The sequence below is a fragment of the Mercenaria mercenaria genome, chromosome 10, assembly GCF_021730395.1.
Source record: "Mercenaria mercenaria strain notata chromosome 10, MADL_Memer_1, whole genome shotgun sequence".
NCBI lineage: Eukaryota > Metazoa > Mollusca > Bivalvia > Venerida > Veneridae > Mercenaria > Mercenaria mercenaria.
In genome coordinates this window covers 78,753,308-78,773,715 of record NC_069370.1, presented here as the reverse complement: position 1 = coordinate 78,773,715, position 20,408 = coordinate 78,753,308, and the positions used below count along the sequence as shown (strand labels likewise).

At 35.1% G+C, this 20,408-nt stretch overlaps 2 protein-coding genes across 2 annotated transcripts in view; one reads left to right on the top strand and one right to left on the bottom strand.

The window, feature by feature from the left end:
• Positions 1-1,549: 1,549 nt before the first annotated feature.
• LOC123561193 (uncharacterized) lies at positions 1,550-5,194 on the top strand. The gene is made up of 3 exons (XM_045353435.2): positions 1,550-1,771; positions 1,982-2,085; positions 3,774-5,194. The coding sequence occupies exons 1-3, from the start codon at positions 1,641-1,643 to the stop codon at positions 4,571-4,573; spliced, it is 1,035 nt and encodes a 344-aa protein (XP_045209370.2). The 5' UTR covers positions 1,550-1,640; the 3' UTR covers positions 4,574-5,194.
• LOC123561195 (protein disulfide-isomerase A5-like) overlaps positions 5,053-20,408 on the bottom strand; it is a 53,686-nt gene continuing 38,330 nt past the window's right edge. The window contains exons 20-25 of the mRNA XM_053516565.1: positions 17,703-17,770; positions 15,202-15,283; positions 14,123-14,135; positions 12,916-12,984; positions 11,515-11,765; positions 5,053-10,834 (exon numbers count right to left, since the gene is read on the bottom strand). Coding sequence (XP_053372540.1) covers positions 10,686-10,834; positions 11,515-11,765; positions 12,916-12,984; positions 14,123-14,135; positions 15,202-15,283; positions 17,703-17,770 — 632 coding nt within the window. The 3' untranslated portion in view covers positions 5,053-10,685. The remainder of the gene's footprint in view (positions 10,835-11,514; positions 11,766-12,915; positions 12,985-14,122; positions 14,136-15,201; positions 15,284-17,702; positions 17,771-20,408) is intronic.

Here is a 20,408-nt window from a genome sequence, read left to right as displayed (position 1 = left end):
AAGAACATACTTCTGTTAGTCATTATTACAAAGATTGTATCAGAAAAGTGTCGTCCTTTCAAAATAAATTGTGTTGTTTTTGAATTCATCATCAGAAACGCATTTGATGGGCTTGTTTCAATCGCTAAAATAAAGCCCGTGTTGGTAATAGATTTATGCGCCCCAAATCTCCCTTACGGACAAAAAAAAAAAAAACAAGGACAAAAGTCCAACGGGAAAAAATTACATTCAGAGAACACAGCCGCCCACAAAGCATTCTAAATGGAAATATGGGTCTGTGAAACTATATAAACGTACACAGTGGATGAACACATGTACCCATTAACACAAAACGAATGCAATAATAACATTAAAGTAACAAAGGGACACATATATACATAACCGTGGAACACAGTATAGGCACCGCCTTGGAACATAGGATAATATTTACGGCTTAAACAGACGCTGGAACAGAGGGTGTGCTTTTTCCCGAACGAGTATTTAGGGTTTTGTTGCGCGGATTACACGTAACATGCATTCTTCAATCACTTTTACATAATTTCATCTTCTAGTATATTGCCTAGATTTTAAACTCTTAAATTGTCATTGTATAATAAGGGTATTGTTTATGCCACTTGTTCCTAATCATGTCGATCACTTCATTGTCTATGTTACATGTATACTAAAGATAGAATTTTTTATTCGTATGGTAGAGGACCATAATGTTAGACTGGATGTAGCGAAATATGTTATCCTCTTTAAATAAAGTTATTCTTGTTATTACTATTACCGCATGATGGAAGTCGAAACCACGATGGTGAAAGTCGAATCGAAACCACAATGGTGAAAGTCGAAACCTGGTGACGATGGTGAAAGTCGAATCGAAACCACGACGGTGAAAGTCGAAACCACGATGGTGAAAGTCGAATCGAAACCACGATTTGAAGGTACGATGACACGAGTCGAAACCGCGGTGATGAAAACAACGTGTTTTCATGACTTTGACTTTCATCTTCGTAGTTTCGAGCAAAAGAGTAAAAAATACCCTTTTTATAGCTCTTTGTTTCGAGTTTTCGCCATTGTGACGTAGGCTTTCATCATCGCAGTTTCGTGATTTCATCTCTTTGCGGTATTGGGTTCAGAAATCAAAATACGTGAAAGGATCAAACGGAACACCGTGTCAGACACTATAAGGTTCTGCAACTTTTAGAACAGGTCTTGAATGTTACAATTTCATGATGTTTTAAAAATCCCAGAATAAAGCATTTTTACCGTTTGATCCACAAGGAAGACAATTCCATTATTGTATACTTTCATCAATCTAAACATTTCCGAGGGGTGGGGCAATATGAGCTTTCTAATTTTTATAACATCTTGATCTTGGTTAGTTTTGAATTTAGGCCCTATAGACTTTGATATTTAAATGCAGAAATCTCCCGTTTTACACCAGATGTTCCTTTTAATTTCAACTTGAGCAGAAAAGCAACATTTAGGTGTAAAAAAAATCTGTAGCATTTCGAAGTACTCAGAATTTAGACCCGAAAATGCACTAGAGGCCACCATTTAAGCTATGCCAATGCAGCAATGTACTAGATAACAATATACGTTAACCTTGAATAAGCTAACATACAATAAACACGTATTATGGACTTTGATCGGATATGTTTAATTTCCTATCTCGGTGTTGCAGTCGTGTTTTAGTACGTTTACAGAACCTAAAACCTGCAGTTTTTGAACCTTACAAAAGGAAAAGAACGACAATGGACAAAGGCGAACAACACTGGATTTCTAGGTCAGTATGCATGAAAATCTATATGAACTAAATGTGTTGGTTATTTTTCACTGACAAGTATTGAAAAGATCTGGTGCACTGAACAAAAGGGCATACAGGTGTGTAGCTAAGTTACAGTTCGGAAATTCAATATTTCAAGAAAGTAGTCTTCAGTTAATATGTAACTGATCATATTTGCGGATTCATTAACCATATAAAACTGTATTGTAGGGTAAACAATCAAGTTAACTACGAGAGAACATTCTACAGTCCAGAGAAGATTGACGTTTCCGTACCAACACTGCCTTATCAGGCCTTTGACTTGTATTTGTCAGGTGAGTATCAAATATCATGCGAGTACTTTATAATTTTCAAACATCATACGAGTATTTTATACCTTTGTAGTTCTCTCTTATAGAAGCATGAAACCACACTTTTAGGGCGACAACAGCATATTGTAATAGCGAGCGCGTAGCTCGCCTTACGGCAATGTGTGGGCGAATATAACAAAAGTGTGCCGATTGGGGCAAAGTGATGTAGCTGAAAAATTTTCCTCTCGTCTGGGCGCCGCCATTTTGGGTGCCGCCATTTTGTTCTACTTCCGTCAAAGTCGGGAAAATTGTTTGTTTTTTTTTTTTAATTTTATATTTCAGTTACAATCTCTATGTTTATTAGGTGTCATTATTTTTAAAGGTCCAATACTAAGGAAAGTGAACATTTTAATTTCTTTTAAAAAGCACAGAAACTATTTCATTTTATTGGAAAATGAAAGTTGGTATGTAGAAATTCGAAATAAATCGCAGTATATGTATAATTATTTTTCTATGAAGTATGAAGAAAGTTAAAAAGACCTGGGGGGTCATTCTGTCGATTCATTGAAATTTCAACATAATACACTTGCATTTCTTTGAGTTCCAAAGACGTTCTGTAAATTTTGACCTGCCAATCTTCATTATTTAGTGTCTTGCAGAAGTCTATGCACTGGCTATGAAAAAAATTGCCAACTCACTATCCCTTTGTAATGGACCTTTAAAAAAGTTGTTATGGAAATAATTTCAGTTTTGCTTTTATTTACAAAGTGCGTGTCCCTAGAGGACAGGTGCTCACAGGAAATGCTTTGTTGGCAGTGAATACAGAACTTCATTTGATTGCTGAATATTATCCATCACTCAAAAATAATGCAAGGAAGATTTCCATTTGGTAGAAAAAAATATGATTTTCTTTTAAAAGATCAAGCATTGGCCAGAAAATGGGATAAAATGTCATAAATAAGCATAAAGCCATAAGAACGCCACAAACAGGTAATGACGTCACCGTGACACTGGCTTTCCATAAATTTTGCAACGTATGATATCTGCTGTTACAGGTATAATGACACTAAATTTTTGTTTCTTTTCAAGTGAATAGGTTCTCGGAATTGTTTTAAGCAGTGAATAGTTTCTTTGCCGTTTAAGCTACGCTCGCTCAGAGGCTTTGCCTTTTTCATATTAATTTTAAATCATAAAATTATAGTGATCAGTCAATTAAATATATTAAACAATGCAGCATTTGTCTCTCATATGTGGAATTGTCTTTTTAAGAAATTTTACAAACCATTAAGACATTTGAATGGAACAAGGACATTGTGCACGGAGTTTAAAAAAATAACTTTTAGACAAAACTAGTAGATAAAAAGCTCACTGTATACATTGTACTTTCTTTTAGTAAGGATATTCCATGTTTTTTAGTGTGATAGATGATCTTCAGACTCCCAAGGTATTGATATGTAAAATAGGCAAGGGCACCAAAACGTGCCGAAGAATTCTGCAGATGCTATTGCAGGAAAAACATGCATTTACGCTGAATTAAACTACTGCTTTAGCTTAAGTTTCATTTAATAATACACTCGTTTTAGTATAAATGCACTACAAGGCCTTTATTTGCGTTTCCCCAGGTAACATTTGATAACAGCACATGCTCTTCTTGTTAACTCTGTGAAAACGGCAATAATAGGTTTATGCTAAAGTATTTTTTTGTAATTTAGGTACAAGGATAAAACCATGGAATCTTATCGACTTGATAGTATCAGTGCGCCTGTTTACCCAGTACCCAGTGGAACACGCGGGAAACCCGTGCGATTCTATTGTTGACACGCACCTGCTGATGAAAGAGAACATTTTATTCTTTGTTTCTCTAAAAATTGATATAAACAGACACTTCCATAACCCGGACAGTCCGAAATTTCCACTGACTGTTACAGCAGAAGTTACGCATGCCGGAAATTCTTCCACAAGGCGTCGTTACACGGTGAAACACACGAGCATGTCCTCGCCTTGTATCACGTGCGAGACGGATGACGTACTTGTGAATAAAAGCAGCAGACGACCGACTGCGTTTCCCGATTGGTGGGTGAAGAAATATTCCAACTTAATTAAGCCTAAAATGAAATTTGAAAAACCTCTTAAGAAGTCCGATGCTTTTACTAATAAAAGCGAAATGAAAGTAGAATTTGAACACCTTGACCACAATTTGCACACAACAACGAGAGCTTACTTAAAGTTTGCCATAAATGCCACATTTAAAACTGCCGCTAGCGAAAGACATGGTTATATTGGAATAGAACATCTACGCGCTGGAATAAAATGTATACAAATGTTCTTTCACGGCGAATCAAACTATGGGGACATCTTGATTGTTCAGACATTTGAAAATAAATCCAACAAAAATGAAGTGCTCATTGAAATCAGGAAGCACTCCGCTAGTCAGGAAAAAGAACTCGAATGTTGTACTGTTGTTCTAGAATTCTACGAGCCAACGAAACTAGACATTCCGGGGAAACTGTGAATCTAGAACGATCGGTAAAATACATTTACAGTGCAATATATAGAAACGTTATTATGATTATGTACTTCTAAATAGTTCGTGCAAAATTGGTAAAGTATAATCAGAAGTCCCAGATAGTCACGTTCAAACTGACCATGCTTCATGAAATACAAGCTTTGTATAGAGTTGTTCCAACTGTATTCTAGACTGCCTTTGTAACCTATTATGTATAGTGTTAGATCTACATCAAAATAAATTTTGGCACTTTTTAAAAGTTGAAAATTGTTACATGCATTTTTTGTCATTCAACCTTCTAGACCATTTGATCCATGTATTGAAGTACTGCGCAGGAATATTTTCCAGACTCCAGTAACCATGGTAACAACAAACGTATCTGTACGTTAAATTCTTGGAGACACCATAAAACACTAGTGTGTGATGCAAATAGTCCTGGATGTTATAAAAACGTTTGATAAACCCATTTAAGACGAACAAGAGAATATTATTGTTGTACATACTGCTTTATTGGTTCAATATCTGTATACTTCCTCTCACCAGTAACAATCACATTTAATCATACACAACATGAGTCATAACATAACTGAAACAAACAGTAAACATGCCTTTAACCAATACATGAAATACACTTAATACAGTCAACTGAAATCATAGCGTTACTTAGTAACAACAATGTATATATGCTTGGTGGAAAGTTTAAGTTTTATGGATCAAGAAAGCAAAACACATGTAAGTTATTACCCTCTTTTTAGTTTAATGATGTGATCAATGTAAAGTAACCTGCTTTATTGATTAATTTGTTCAAAGTAAGTCAACAGTCCCACCAACACTGGCTGGAAGTAAATCTATTTAGTTACATGTTAACAATGAAGTTGAAATACAAATACTTACTGATCAACTGATTAACTCTTTGGTAAAGTAAAAGCTACTTCAAAATTTCAGTACATAATTTTAATACCAGTAAATTACCCCTTAACCGGCAACTTTCCCACATAAATAAAAACTTCACTCAAGTAAATGACAAATTTCCCCCTCATGTAACTGACAACTTCCTCACATAACTGATAACTTCCCAACATATGTGATAACTTCCCCATGAAGCTGATAATTTCCCCACATTACTGACAAATTCCTCACCAAAACAAGTGACAACTTTCCCGCAAGAAAACTGTGTCTCTCAAAATGTCTAAAGAGATTGTGCTATTCAGGGTTCTTAACATATACTCCTAAATCGGTGAATGTGACACTCTCCCTGCAGACCTACCCTATTCAGTCTGTAATTACTTAATAAATATAATCTATGACACAGTTTGAAATTGAATAATGCTGGGCTATTCAAGTCCTTATTCCAGTGTCAATTATTTAAAGACAGGACGAATTATAAGACTGCCACATGGGATCTTAGCATGTCTTTCCACTGAAGGAACATAAGGCTAGAGGGCTAAAGTGACCCCAAGTTGCTCATCTGACCTTGTCTATATGTATGATACACTGAATCACTAATTGTAATATCTGTGTTTAGCATACAAAACCATGAAACACGTCAAATGCCCCAGTCTGAACACATTTGAGGGAGGACCTTAAAATGAGGCCACATAATAGGTGTGATGAAAATCCATCAATCAATTCATGAGAAGAAGGTGTTTAAAGTTTTTCTATGTTGAGCTCCAACGGCCACTAAAAGAGAACAAGTGCATCCATTCAAATAAGCTTGAGAGCGGACCTTACATTGATGCTATAGACCAAGTTTGATGAAGTTCCATCAAGCAGTTCATGAGAAGTTATTTAAAGGTATTTCTATTTTTATCTCTAGCGGACTAAAAAGGGAGGCAAGAGAGGACCTTACAATGACACTACAGACCAAGTTAGATATAGATCCAACTTGTGGTTCATGAAAATGTTGTCTAAAGATTTTGAGCTCTAGCGACCCCTAAAAAGGGCCATGTGCCCCCATTTGAACAAGCTTGAGAGGGGACCTTGCTAGGATGCTACAGACTAAGTTTCATGTAATTCTGACATAAAGTTTAAGAGGAGAAGATGTTTAAGTAAATCGTTAAAGACCGACGCAGGACGACGTGCTATCACCCTATACTTAAGCTCACCTTGAACCCTCGGTTCAGGGTGGGCTAAAAAGTAGGTCATCAAAATGTAATTTCAGTAAAAGTCAGAAATGAACTTTATAAATAGTCAAAGAAGTATAAAATACAATTTTTATAGCTCTCTCAAATAGTTAAGAATTATATAAAAAAAAATACAAAACTCTTTGGAGTTGTTACAGTGTATAAAATGATATTATACAAATATTTCTTCATTGTAAGAATGTTTTCAGCAGTATCACATCTTTATTGCTTGTGTTTTTTTACCAAATATCAGATGGAAATAAAGGGCTTGGTGTAAACTTGCTGCACCTCCTTGACTTAGTGATTAATTTTTTCTGCTGTTGCATCCTCCTCCAAAATATTCAAGGTATTTATAAAGCTACATTCTCAGCTTGTTCTTACGATGGTTCCCACACAGGGTCCTCGTATAGAGAGCTGGGTAACAGTCTAAAAAACTTATTACTGAATACGGTTCTGTAATAGACCAATGGCAAGGCTGCATTCTAAACTGGCCCTAACCCAAAAAGTAAACTGGTCTAACTTATTCCAAAAAGGCTAAAACTCCACACTACATGATCTGCAATTGTTGCATTATCCACCCTGCTACCCTTATGCACAATTACAGCAGGTTTTGCACCAAGACCTTAATTACCACATTTCATTTTCTTTAAAAATATAAAATAAAAAAAATCTCAATAAACTTGAAAAGAAATGTTTAAACTTCGCTGTCAGAACAAATGGTACCATCTGCTGAAATACAACACTTTAATTACATCTTATAAATTAGATCAAATGAAAGGAAAATGCTGATTGTTTTCATATTTCTTCTTTAGATGAGTTTAACCTTTTCAAGAACTGTCATGGATAGTTCAAATATAACTTGAAAGTTATAAAATCTTAATGTTGTGAAAGCTTCCAGAATTCAAAATACTCTAGTGGCAGTATATCTAAATATAAATACAAAAAGAAGATTATAATGGTATAGGAGTAAAAACAAGGTACCCCTTTTACAAAGCATATTAGGAAGTTTTCAAGATAAACACAAAATGTAAGCAAAATAAGCAATAAAATACTTAATACAATAAACCTGGATTTCACAGTTTGGCTGAAAACTTTACTTAAAATTCATAAATACAGCAGTATTAACCATGATAAATAAACTTAAAAAAATATTTCATATTCTAGGTGGTATTATGTATGTAGTTGAGTAATCAGCCAGTTTGAAAAACATGTAGTAAAACTACAAAAAAAAACTTAGCTTCAAGGCAGACAACCTATAATGAAAACTGGCAATTTCTGTTTACATATTCTCAGCATGTAATTTAAAATTTGTAAGCTGGTACAGACAGCCATGCACTCATAAGCCTTCAACTGGTAAGGAAAATCATGTGCTCATAGCCTTCAACTGGTAAGGAAAATCATGTGCTCGTAGCCTTCAACTGGTAAGGAAAATCATGTGCTTGTAGCCTTCCACTGTTAACGAAAGTCATGTGCTCGTATGCTCTCAACTGGTATGTTCAGCCATGTGCTCGGAAGCTCTTGACTGTAAGGAAAGCCATGTACTCATAAGCTCTCGACTGGTAAGGACAGTCATGTTCTTGTATGCTCTCAACTGTTACGTATAGCCATGTGCTCGTAAGCCTTCGACAAGAAGGAAAGTAATGTGCTCGTATGAACTACATTATCAGCATGTCAATACAGCATACAAGAATGTGATTTAATTTAATTTTGTTCTATTGTTCACCAACACAGTACATGGCATTAAGCACAATTAAAAATTTTGGTCTCACATCTAATTTACATCAAAATATACTTGCTCACAGAGACAGCAAAACCAAGTCTTAGACCCTATTAGTCACCTCTCACGGTCATGCAAGGGTAAGACAGTGATTCAGACTCTTTTCATACACGAGCTGCCCAAGAACTACTCGGGATACAAGAATATGTAATAGAACTGAAATTGCCAATTGTCACTACAGGTCAAATAGGTTAAACGAATCACCAAATGTATTATAAAGTAAATGCACAATATTTTTCATTTATCAATAAACTCGGTTTCAAATAATTTAAGAATTTTAAATTATTCTTGTCTAATAGTAAGTTATTTTGAAAGCTATTTGTCAACAGTACTTCAAGTATGTACTAGCCTTTATTGTTTGATTAGCCTTTTTTGGTAACCATGGTAACAAAGTTTTTCTTCCATATATGATTATACATTATTCTAAAGATCACCAAGAGTGGTAACAGGAACTTTTTGAAATTTCAAATTCTCTTGATTAGTTTTAAATTTATCTTCAAGAACTGATTTTGGTACACAGTATTTCAGCCACTGGATCCAAAAAATGTTTTAGAATTCCAACTTTGACTTTTTCTTTATTAAAACAACAACAACAACAACAAAAAAAACATTCTGGAGATCTTAGCTATCATAAAAGGAACATTTCCGTGTATTAAGTTTGTAAAATATAAAAAAATTAGTTCAAAAATGTTCATTGGTCATAATTTCATACAGGAAAAGCTACCTTTTTGGCTTTAAGACTGATAGCATTCAAAGACAACTTCAAATTCAAGAATATTGTAATACCACCTATGGAGATCCTTAGACAGAAGTATAACATAAATCATGATTGTGCAAAATAAAGTTACATTTCACAAAAAAAAAACCTAATATGAATCTGGTAGATCAAGTAGCAGAAAGAAGTCTTCAAAACAACTACAGGACTTCTCAAATAAATATACAAAATTAAAGAAAATGTTACAAATTCAAGCAAGAGTTTATTAATAAATCAGGCTGTTAGTAGACAAGCTAATTACGGTAAAAGGTACCTCCTAGTGTACATTAAGATTTTATTTGCTATGTTAGATGGGATAAAATGCCATTTGAAAAAAAAGAAAAAGTATTTCGGCTATTTAACGACAATCAGTGTTGGAATCTACATCAGTACTGACTCCACAAGTAACTGACAACTTCTTAACATAATACATCAGTACTGACTCCACAAGTAACTGACAACTTCTTAACATAACTCTGAGGTAGAGGAGTAATGTCTTCTGTTAAACTGTCCTGGAGAACAAAATGCAATACCTTACAACCACTCGATACACAGACCTCAGCTTTATAAAGTTAAAAGTTTTCTACCAGTGCATATGACTATCTGAAAGATCTACATGGCATAATATATATCTTAGTAAAGGTATCAAATAGATAAATTTGTAAAATTGCCATTTCAACAAAATCTACTTGAAATCTTTGATAAAGCACTTGTGCAGACCATTTCTGAAGTTTAAAATCCTAGATATCAATAGGTAGTGCAACATTTGATCAAATTTTCAGTATTGCGAGTTTTGACACTTAGACATTGAAATCTAAACCACTGTGATGAAAAATTAATGACATTTTTTTCTGCGACAACTATTATGCTGCTTGTAGTCAATACAAGTAGAAATAAACTCTAGGTGAGTGGAACTTGGTGCAGTACTCGTCCTGCAGGGCATGCGCAACATTTAAGCAAAAATATTACAAATCCAACTAAAATAAAGCCGTGTATAAGCCTGACTGCTAAAAGATCTAAAACAGAAGTTGATTGGTTGTTCTCAACTCTAAAATCCATCCTGCACTGTTATGGTACTGCATTATGATTGCAACAGGGCTAAATGCTCATGAGTCCACAGTAAGCCTCAGGCATGTACCATTTTAACAGACTATAAAATAGGCACTGTCTGTAAAAACTGAACAATAAGACTAGTAAAAATTGCAGCAGGACTAGGGCAAATTCTAGGCAGTTCTGATTTTCCTCTAAACTTAGTGAATTATTACATCAAGTTCTTTTTCCTTATCATACATAAAGTTTTCTGTTATAATAAAATAATTTTAGATATTTCAACTATATTGAATTTTATACATTTTACATCCCAAGAGGTACCTTTTAGCCTGCCATGGCTCATAGCTTATATATCCTTAATATAATGATACTGAGATTTTACATGGTTTAAAAAAGAAAGAAAAACAGATCGATTTATAACTCTTCTTTAACGGTGGGTGCATTCGTTATAAATTTAAAGAATTCTTCTTCTGTTCTTTCACCATTGTATTCCACCAGAAACTGGCCTTTAACATACAGCTTAAGAGTAGGGAATCCTTTAATATTCTCCTTGGAACATAAATCTGAAAATAGTATACATAGATATTATTTGAGCTGCACCATCATAAAACCAACATAGTGCATTTGCAACCAGCATGGATCCAGACCAGCCTGCGCATCCACACAGTCTGGTCAGGATCCATGCTGTTCACTTTCAAAGCCTATTGCAATTAGAGAAACTGTTAGTGAACAGCATGGATCCTGACCAGACTGCGCAGTTCATTTTATGATCATATCATTTTCACTTTCTCTAATTACTATCATACAGTTATCTGCTGAGTTAACATCTTTCAGAAAGCTTAAACTTGTTTGTTAAAAAAACGTTGATTGATCTAATAATCATAGAACTTTGTTTTAAAGCATTTCTGTTTAATAGACAAGAACATTACCAGACTTCAATACATTCTCTTGATTAGCCAAGCAATGCTGTTGAAAAGGTGTTGTGGTCAATTATTAGGGTAACAGTATAGAATTTCGTCTTATATAAGCAGCCAGTTAGTAGAGGAGCTTAACAGTAGCAGTCCCGGGATTAGAATCATGACCCCGACTGTACACTTCTTAAAAAGTGAAATTTGACTCAAAACATGGGACAATGACTGTATATTCTCAAAGATTACCATCCTCTCCGTCACATCATATATTTGAGGCCAATTAATATCAAATTATAAAAGTTCAAATAATGGCCACAGAAATAAATACATACCTTTACTTTTAGCAGCAGTACAATCAACAGCAGCTAGAGCACGGCGGCTATCTCCTAATTTTTCTGCAGCTCCCTGGAAACCTGGCTTGGCCTTCTTACAATGGCCACACCACGGTGCATAGAACATAACAAGTACAGAATCTTTCGACGCCGTAAATGTATTGAAATTCTCCCCTGTCAGGTGATTAACGGCACTTTTCACGGTATCCCAAGCTGGCTCTGCCTCTGGTGGAGGTCCTGGCTCTTTAGGACTTTAAGTAGAAAATGTAAAACTGCAATAAATTATACATATAAACCAAATTTTTAAACAATTTAACAGGGAATATACAAGGAAATCAAGGGATGTAAAATAGTTAAAAAATCTCTGATATGTGTTTCATACTCAGTAACAAGATCTGGTTCAAGTCTATAAGCTAATATAAATAACTGCTAATTTCTACATGTCAAACTTTACTTTTACTAAGTAAGGCTTGTTACGCATACTAGATATTCACCTTCTAGCCTGAGCTAATTCTGCTAGGTATTCACCTACTAGCCTGAGCTAATTCTGCTAGGTATTCACCTTCTAGCCTGAGCTAATTCTGCTAGGTATTCACCTTCTAGCCTGAGCTAATTCTGCTAGGTATTCACCTTCTAGCCTGAGCTAATTCTGCTAGGTATTCACCTTCTAGCCTGAGCTAATTCTGCTAGGTATTCACCTTCTAGCCTGAGCTAATTCTGCTAGTAATTCACCTTCTAGCCTGAGCTAATTCTGCTAGGTAATTCACCTTCTACCTGAGCAATTCTGCTAGGTATTCACCTTAGGATTAGTGCTTATTCTACTAGGTATTCACCTTCCAGCTTATGCTAATTTTACTAGGCACCTACCTTTGGGCTTGTGCTAATTATACCAGGTATCTATTTTCGGACTAGGGTACATTTTACTAGGAATTTACCTCTGGGTTTACACTTGTTTTACTAAGTATCAACCTTTGGGCTTCTGCTAGTTTTACTAGGTATTTACCTTTAGACAAGTGCTAAATTTACTAGGCATCTACCTTTAGGCTTGCACTTGTTTTACTAGGTATCAGCCTTTGGGCTTGTTCTTATTTTACCATGTATTTACATTTGGACTTATGCTTACTTTACTAGGTCTCTACCTTTAGGCTTCTGCTAATTTTACTAGGTATTTACCTTCGTGCTAGTGTTAGTTTTATTAGGTATCTACCTTCAGGCTAGTGCTTATTCTACTAGGTATTTAACTTCGGGCTAGCACCTAATTTTACTAGGTATTTACCTGCAGACTTGTGCTAAGTCTACTTGGTATTTTCCTTTCAAGTATAGGTAAAGTCTATACAAGGCATTGCATATATTGTTTTGATGATTTCAAAAGTAGTTTGACAAACTGAGAGACCAACTTACTTTTTCATAAAGGCAACTAAATCAGCTGTAGATCTCCCACTTCCATAATCAAAAGCAAATTTACCATCTCTAAAAGTGGAAGAAGAGACTTCATAAAACATACTCAAGAGGCTATTTAACATCTGAAATAATTTCTTATTAAAATAGCTTGGTGAAACATTAAAACTGAAGACAAAATTAGGAATGTCAGACTTCAAACAAACAAAAATAAATACAGTCATTTGGAAACTTTCATGTAATGAAACAACAGTCATTTCTGGCACAATGATGCAAGTGGGTGTTGTATAGTAACACTGATATAGGGGACACCCATGATGTAGCTATTTAGACACTACCACTGGCAAACCTAGTTGTCTGATATATATTTGCAATTCTAAAATAAGAGAGCCCTGAAGGTCTTGTATCACTCACCTAATCTAGCTCTTATTCCAGATAACCCAGTATCTAACTTGGTCTAGATTTCATAGAAACACATATTCTGACCATGTTCTATGCATATCAGGTAGATCATTTACCAAGTTTTTCAATAACTTGACCTAGTGACATATATTTTTACCTATTATGACCCAGATATCAATTTATTTTAAATTCTAAAGAAATATTCTGACAGTCTTATTAAGATCATGTTGAAAATGTTACCTCTAGATTGTTAACCATGCTTTTTCTATATTTCATGGAGACATTCTGACAAAGATTGATATCAAGTAGAAAATGTGGGCTCCAAAGTGTTAACAAGGTTTTTATAAGATTTGACAAAGTGACCCACTTTAAAACATTAGGTAACTAAGTTTCAGCCTTGACCTAGATTTCACAGACAAACATTCTGACACAGTTTTATGAATTTTAGGTAGAAACTGTAGCCTCTGCAGAGGGTTAACAAGATTTTCCTATTAAACTGACCTAATGACCTAGTTTTTGACCACTGATGACAAAGTAACGAATTCCAACCAAGTTTCATTAAAATTTGGCCAAGACTGTGACAACACGTTACAATATTTGACCCCTGTGACCTTGACCTTTTAACAGTTTAAGTGCTGATGACCCACAAAGGACAATAATGGACGAAGGACACAGTGATTACAGTAGCTCACCTTGATCACTTTGTGCTCAGATGAGCTAAAATGTCACATGGTTTTAAGTTCTATGGTTAACACAGTGACTAAAATGAAATAAACACTACTGAACATAAAAAAGTGATCATACTTACTTGAAATATTTAACTGAAAAACAGAAATAAAGAATAGAATATTAAGTTCCATAAAGCAATGATTCAGAAGACGTAAAACTTTTATTGCAAATTTTGACAAAGCACTGTAAAAATGTACCATTATTAAATGTTTTGGATAAAATGAATTAAGGTTAAAACACATACTGCTAGAGGTACCAAGGGCTAAACAGGTTCTCCAGTTATCTAGGGTTTAGAGTGATCTAAACATAGGACATGTTAGGAAAATTGGCGGGAACCACATAAACTGCTTTAGTGAGTCTGTGTCTTTGAGCCACTGATGCTCTAGTAGTGAGCCTGGGTCTTTCAGCCACCAATGCTCTAGTAGTGAACCCGTGTCCACGAGCCACTGATTCTCTAGTAGTGAGCCCGGATCCTCAAGCCACTGACACTCTAGCAGCGAGCCCCGGTCCTCGAGCCACCAATGCTCAAGTAGTGAGTCGGGTCAACAGTTAAGAACATATAGTGAGACAGAGAAGCTTGCCATTTAACCAATCCGTTACAATATTTGACCCCTGTGACCTTGACCTTTTGGCTACCTGATCCTAAACTACCAGATGTCTGCCCCTTTGAAGATAAACCCTAATATGAAATTTGAAGATAATTGGCACAGTAGTTAACCCTCACCCTGCTAAATTTCTATAATGAACTTGTCCATCCTTCAATTTGGATAGTACCATTAACTGTTAAAAGGGGTGTTTACCAAAACAATACTGACTGAATTGTGAACAGTGCAGATCATGATCAGACTGCATGGATGTGCAGGCTGATAATGATCTACGCTGGTCGCAAAGGCAGAATCAATCGTATTTAGCATGATAAGGGTTAAGAAGTTAATAGTAAAATTGAGCTTTCGTAAAACTTCAACCTGAAAGGAATGGCAATGCCAGAGCATGTACAAGAGCCCTCCCTATTCTTTGAATAGTAAAGCTAAAAATTATCATTTTCAATTTCTTTTTGTTTATTTGAATAACCTGGGCGGTACCTTGTAAGTCAAATTTTCTGATTCTGTAATGTTCAAATGCTTATAAATTCACTTCGAGCTTGGTAGATATACTTACGTGTGGGATATCCTCTCACTTCAAATCTACTAGTTAAGGCATGTTCTAGTGTTGCATCAACAGCTGCTAGCACACCTGCATGCTGCAAATACATGAAATATCTCATTCACTAAATTGTTCATACAAATACGGCAACAGTAATTCTAAATAAAACATTGCAGATAAAACAATTATGGTCGATCCACACCTTAGGACAGGACTGCAGAAGAGACGGAAAATTATGAAATTTGGCTCGGTTATAGTTTCAGAATATATGTATTTTTTTATTTGACACTTAAGCATTAACGTTAAAAGCGCCACCTGTTGGCACCTAATTTTTCACATCAACTGATCCTTTTCTGGTCATAAATTCACTAATATATTGGCAATTTCATTTTTTTTATTATACATTGAGTTGTCTGTTCTAATGTATGTTATATAATCTATATGTATTAAGTATATAAAACTGCCATTTTTATGATAACAAATTGGCTCATGCTAAAATCATTAATCGCATTTTGTCCTATAGCTTTTTTTCCTTATTGTTAAAGTGTTTAACTTTATGGAAGTGTCTGCTGCAAGGGTGCCATAGTCATAAATTACGCCCATAAGAGCTTATTAGAAGCCACATTTTTGTCATGACAGTAGCTTCAAAAATATGAAAACAAGGGCTTTCATTCTTATATTAGACCTTTGACCTCTAAGTGTGACCTTGACCTTAGATTTAAAGACCTGGTTCTTGCGCATTACACTCTGACTCATGATGGAGAACAATTGTGCCAAGTTACATCAAAATCCCTCTATACATGAAGAAGAAATACTACGGACAAAGTTGTAATTCTTATATCTGACCTTTGGCCTCTAAGTGTGACCACCTTAGACCTTGGGACCTTGTTCTTGCTCATGACACTCCATCTCACGATTGTGAACAATTGTGCCAAGTTACATCACAAGAGCTGTCACAGGAGACAGCTCGCTCGACTATTTCGATGCTGGATAGTGAAACTGGGAACATCTGAGGAAACTAAAGCTGTCACTGGAGTGTTTAATGACTCCAATTGTGGATGAAGATATAGCACAATAGCCTGAGTATATGTCAAAAATATCAACTTAAAGTAATAAGAGAGGTAAAGATAAAATTTATCAAAACACTATATGAGTATATCCTAAGCAAAAAGGGGCATAATTCATTAAATATTGGTGCCAGAGTTATGCACCTTGTGTCATATGGTGTGGGTGATGATGTTGAACAACTATTTTAAATTTGAATCAAATCCATTCAGTAATAACAGAGACAGAGTGAAAGTGCATCAAAACTTTAACCTAAAATTCTAAGTAAAAAGGGGGAATAATTAATGAAAAATTGGTGCAAGAGTTATGCACCTTGCATCATATGGTGTGGGTGATAATGTTGAACAACTATTTTAAGTTTGAATCAAATCCATTCAGTAATAACAGAGACAGAGTGAAAGTGCATCAAAACTTTAACCTAAAATTCTAAGTAAAAAGGGGAAATAATTCATGAAAAATTGGTCCCAGAGTTATGCACCTTGTGTCATATGATAAGGGTAATGATGTTGAACAATTGTTTAAGTTTGAATCAGATCCCTTTAGTAATAACAGAGATAGAGTGAAAGTGCATGAAACTTTAACCTGAAATTCTAAGTAAAAAGGGGAATAATTCATGAAAAATTGTGCCAGAGTTATGCATCTTGTGTCATATGATGTGGGTGATGATGCTGAACAACTATTTTAAGTTTGAATCAAATCCATTCAGAAATAACAGAGGCAGAGTGAAAGTGCACCAAAACTTTAACCTGAAATTCTAAGTAAAATGGGGGAATAATTCATGAAAAAATGGTGCCAGACTTATGCACCTTGTGTCATATGATGTGGGTGATGATGCTGAACAACTATTTTAAGTTTGAATCATATCCATTCAGTAATAACAGAGATAGAGTGAAAGTGCATCAAAACTTTAACCTGAAAATCTTAGTGAAAAGGGGGGATAATTCATGAAATACTGGTGCCAGAGTTATGGCTCTTATGTCAGATGATGTGGATGATGATGAGGAATAAGTATTTCAAGTTTGAATAAAATCCGTCAAGTAATTACAGAGATAAGTTGAAAAAAGAGAAAGTGTAAAAAAACTTTAACCAAGGTGGGGACGCCGACGCCGGGGAGAGTAGGATAGCTCTCATTATACTTCATACAGTCGAGCTAAAAATCTCTCCATGCATGAAGATGAAATGCTCCCGACTCATTTTTTCTTGAATTTGACCTCTGACCTCTGTGACCTTGACCTTAGACCTAGGGACCTGGTTATTGCACATGACGCTCCGTCTCACAGTGGTAAACATTTGTGCCAAGTTAAATCAAAATTCCTCCACACATGAAGAAGAAATGCTCCGGACAAAGTTTGTGGACGCCGCCAGCCCGCCCGCCAAGTACAATACCAAAATTATGTAACAGCTTTATTTTACTCCCAACATGTTAAACCTGTGATAAAATGTTTACTTACATTTTCGCCCTTTAACAGTGTAGCAGCTTCACCATAAGCAGGTTTCATTGCTTTACAATGACCACACCCTGAAAACAAAATACACAGCATTAACTATTACATGTTTTAATAAATAGAGCTACAGAACTAGAGTGATTAATACCTCCAGAAGGCATTTTGACAAATGGAAAGTTAAATGTTGCGATCATGACCTCTGACCTTCAAGTGTGACCTTGACCTTGAGCCTAATGATCTCAGTTGTGCACTCTGCATGTCATCTGGATGAGGTTAAAAATTGTTGCTAGTTTTATGCAAATCCTTCCAGCCGTTAATACACGGATTTGAGCTATTTGATCTTTGACCTCTGTGACCTTTTTTTAATGTGCACTCTGCATACCATCTTGACGAGGTTAATAATTTATGCTTATTTCATGAAACTTGTTTCAGTGGTTTAGAAGATATGGAACAGACAGAAATTTGAGCTATTTGATATTTGACCTCTATGTGTGACCTTGACCTTGAACCTAGTGATCTGGGTTGTGCAACGTGCATCATGTCAAGAGGAGTTCAACACTTGATGCTAGTTCTATGTAAAACCTTCCAATAGTTAAGAAGATATGGAGCCGTCACAAATTAGATCTATTTGATCTGTGAACTATAAGAGTGACCTTGACATTGAACCTAATGACCTTGGCTGTGCGCTTTGCATGTCATCTTGATGAGGTAATTATTTGCTAGTTTTATGAAAATTTTCAAAGCAGTTTAGAAGATATGGAGTGGACACAAAGTAAAAGTATTTGACCTTCAAGTGTGACATTATCCTAAGACAAAGTGACCTGGGTTGTGCATTCTGCATGTCGTCTCGATAAGGTAAACAACTGATGCTCGTTTTATGAAAATCTTCCCAGAGGTTAAAAAGATACAGAGCGGACATGAATATGGATGGATGCACGACTCCAATATAGCCCCATATACTTTGTATCTGGGAGTTTAACAATGCTATTCACAAGCTTCTACACTTTATACATGTTTTTTCGTACAAATATTTATTGGTACCTTTGCATTTTTAATTACTTAAGGGAATCTGTGGCTAGCAGGTTAGACTATAGAGTGAACAATCTGGGTTTGATTCTTGTGTGTCAGTACTATCTTGTCTGACACTCAGTTCTGGATGTTCACTAAGATAAGAACTGTTTCCATCTTTATCAGCCTGGAAAGGATGCTGGGGTAGAATATATGATGCTTGTCATTATTATTATTATTATAATACCAGATTTATATAGCGACCTTTTCATGATCAATTTCACGTTCAAAGGCGCTTTACATAGTTCAAATGCAGCCACATAGGGCACATAATTCATCCTCTACTAGTACAGACACAGAGCGATCTGACCAGAGGGACAGAGTGAGACAAAGCCCCCACAACAGAGAGATCAGAAATCAGATACAGGCTTATCCAGCTAACTTAGCCTAGCTCGTTGCGAATAGACAGCCTGGTTCTTTAACGTGCCCAGTGTATAGCACTGATACATGCAAGGATTTTTTATTTTGTCATGACCTTGTCTAGAATTTAATTGTTCTATTCATTCCAAATGGGAACTTTCAAGCTAAAAATTCCAACAATTTAAGTTACAACTTCAAAACATAAATCTAAACAATAAACAACACACAAAAAATATTACAAAACATTCCTTGCAGTACTGCACAAAATGTTTACTGTGAAATCATTTAATTTCATGGGCAAAAAATTTTGTGTTTTTGTTTAAAGACAGGGTTAGAATTTAACTCTTTTTGCACTCGTAAATTTTTGCAAAGTACAAAAAATTTCTACATGCAAAATTTCAACTTTACTCACAATTTTGTTCAACTGGCTTTGACAGATATTTCATATACATAAATACAAGGTTTTTTCCAACAGTTTGTGGAGTCATGAGAAAAAGGACTGTATAAACCAGAATTAAGTCCATAGGACACGGATGCTCTCACTTACTGCACCATCCTCTAAATAGCAAAATTTTTAGTACAGACCACCTTCACATTAGGATATTAGACTAAAAGTTTGAAGCAAGCTGTATTCTGATAAGGTTGTGCATCGGAGCAACTTTGAATCAATTCTTTCAAAAAGTGTATGAGGAGTTGTCCTTTATCTGTGAAACTTTCAACCATATCCTTTTAAAAGTGTTTGAGGAGTTGGACACACGAGATTTTCTCTATATTCTATAGTGCAGAACTATTGAAGGACCAAAACTGTGGTAAAGATAGTCACAACAAAAGCTCCTTCCTTTAAGGTCATCTGCACATCAAGCTGCAGGGGCATAAAAACTAAATAAAAAATATCACAAGGTTTTTTAAGTATGTTGGTCAAAAATGCCTCTAGTATGATATTTTTTTAGGTAAAGTGTCAAAATTGAGGAAAAAAGGTACATGTATTGACAAATCAAGTAAACTTGCAAAGTTAAGCATTTGATTATAATGGTTTAAAATTTGATTTTTCCAGTTTTTCTTGCAAAGCTCTCCCAGTGTTTCAACTAGAAACCAAAAAATTACTTGCCCACAATATAACCTTAAATTCAAATTCCTTTAGGTATCTGCTGACAATGACTGTTAATAGAAATAATTTTGTAGACATTTACATGAATTATGAATTTAATGTTTCACAATGTAAAATTTAGATAATTTACCTTTCAGTATTTTTTTGAAGTTGCTGAGATGCTATTTAGGAAACTT

Excerpts from the sequence above, each read along its gene's own strand:
- LOC123561193 (XM_045353435.2), top strand. The coding sequence starts at position 1,641 with ATGTTTAATTTCCTATCTCGGTGTTGCAGTCGTGTTTTAGTACGTTTA. Across the intron at positions 1,772-1,981 it reads GAACAACACTGGATTTCTAG|GGTAAACAATCAAGTTAACT; the intron begins GTCAGTATGCAT and ends ACTGTATTGTAG. Across the intron at positions 2,086-3,773 it reads CTTTGACTTGTATTTGTCAG|GTACAAGGATAAAACCATGG; the intron begins GTGAGTATCAAA and ends TTTGTAATTTAG.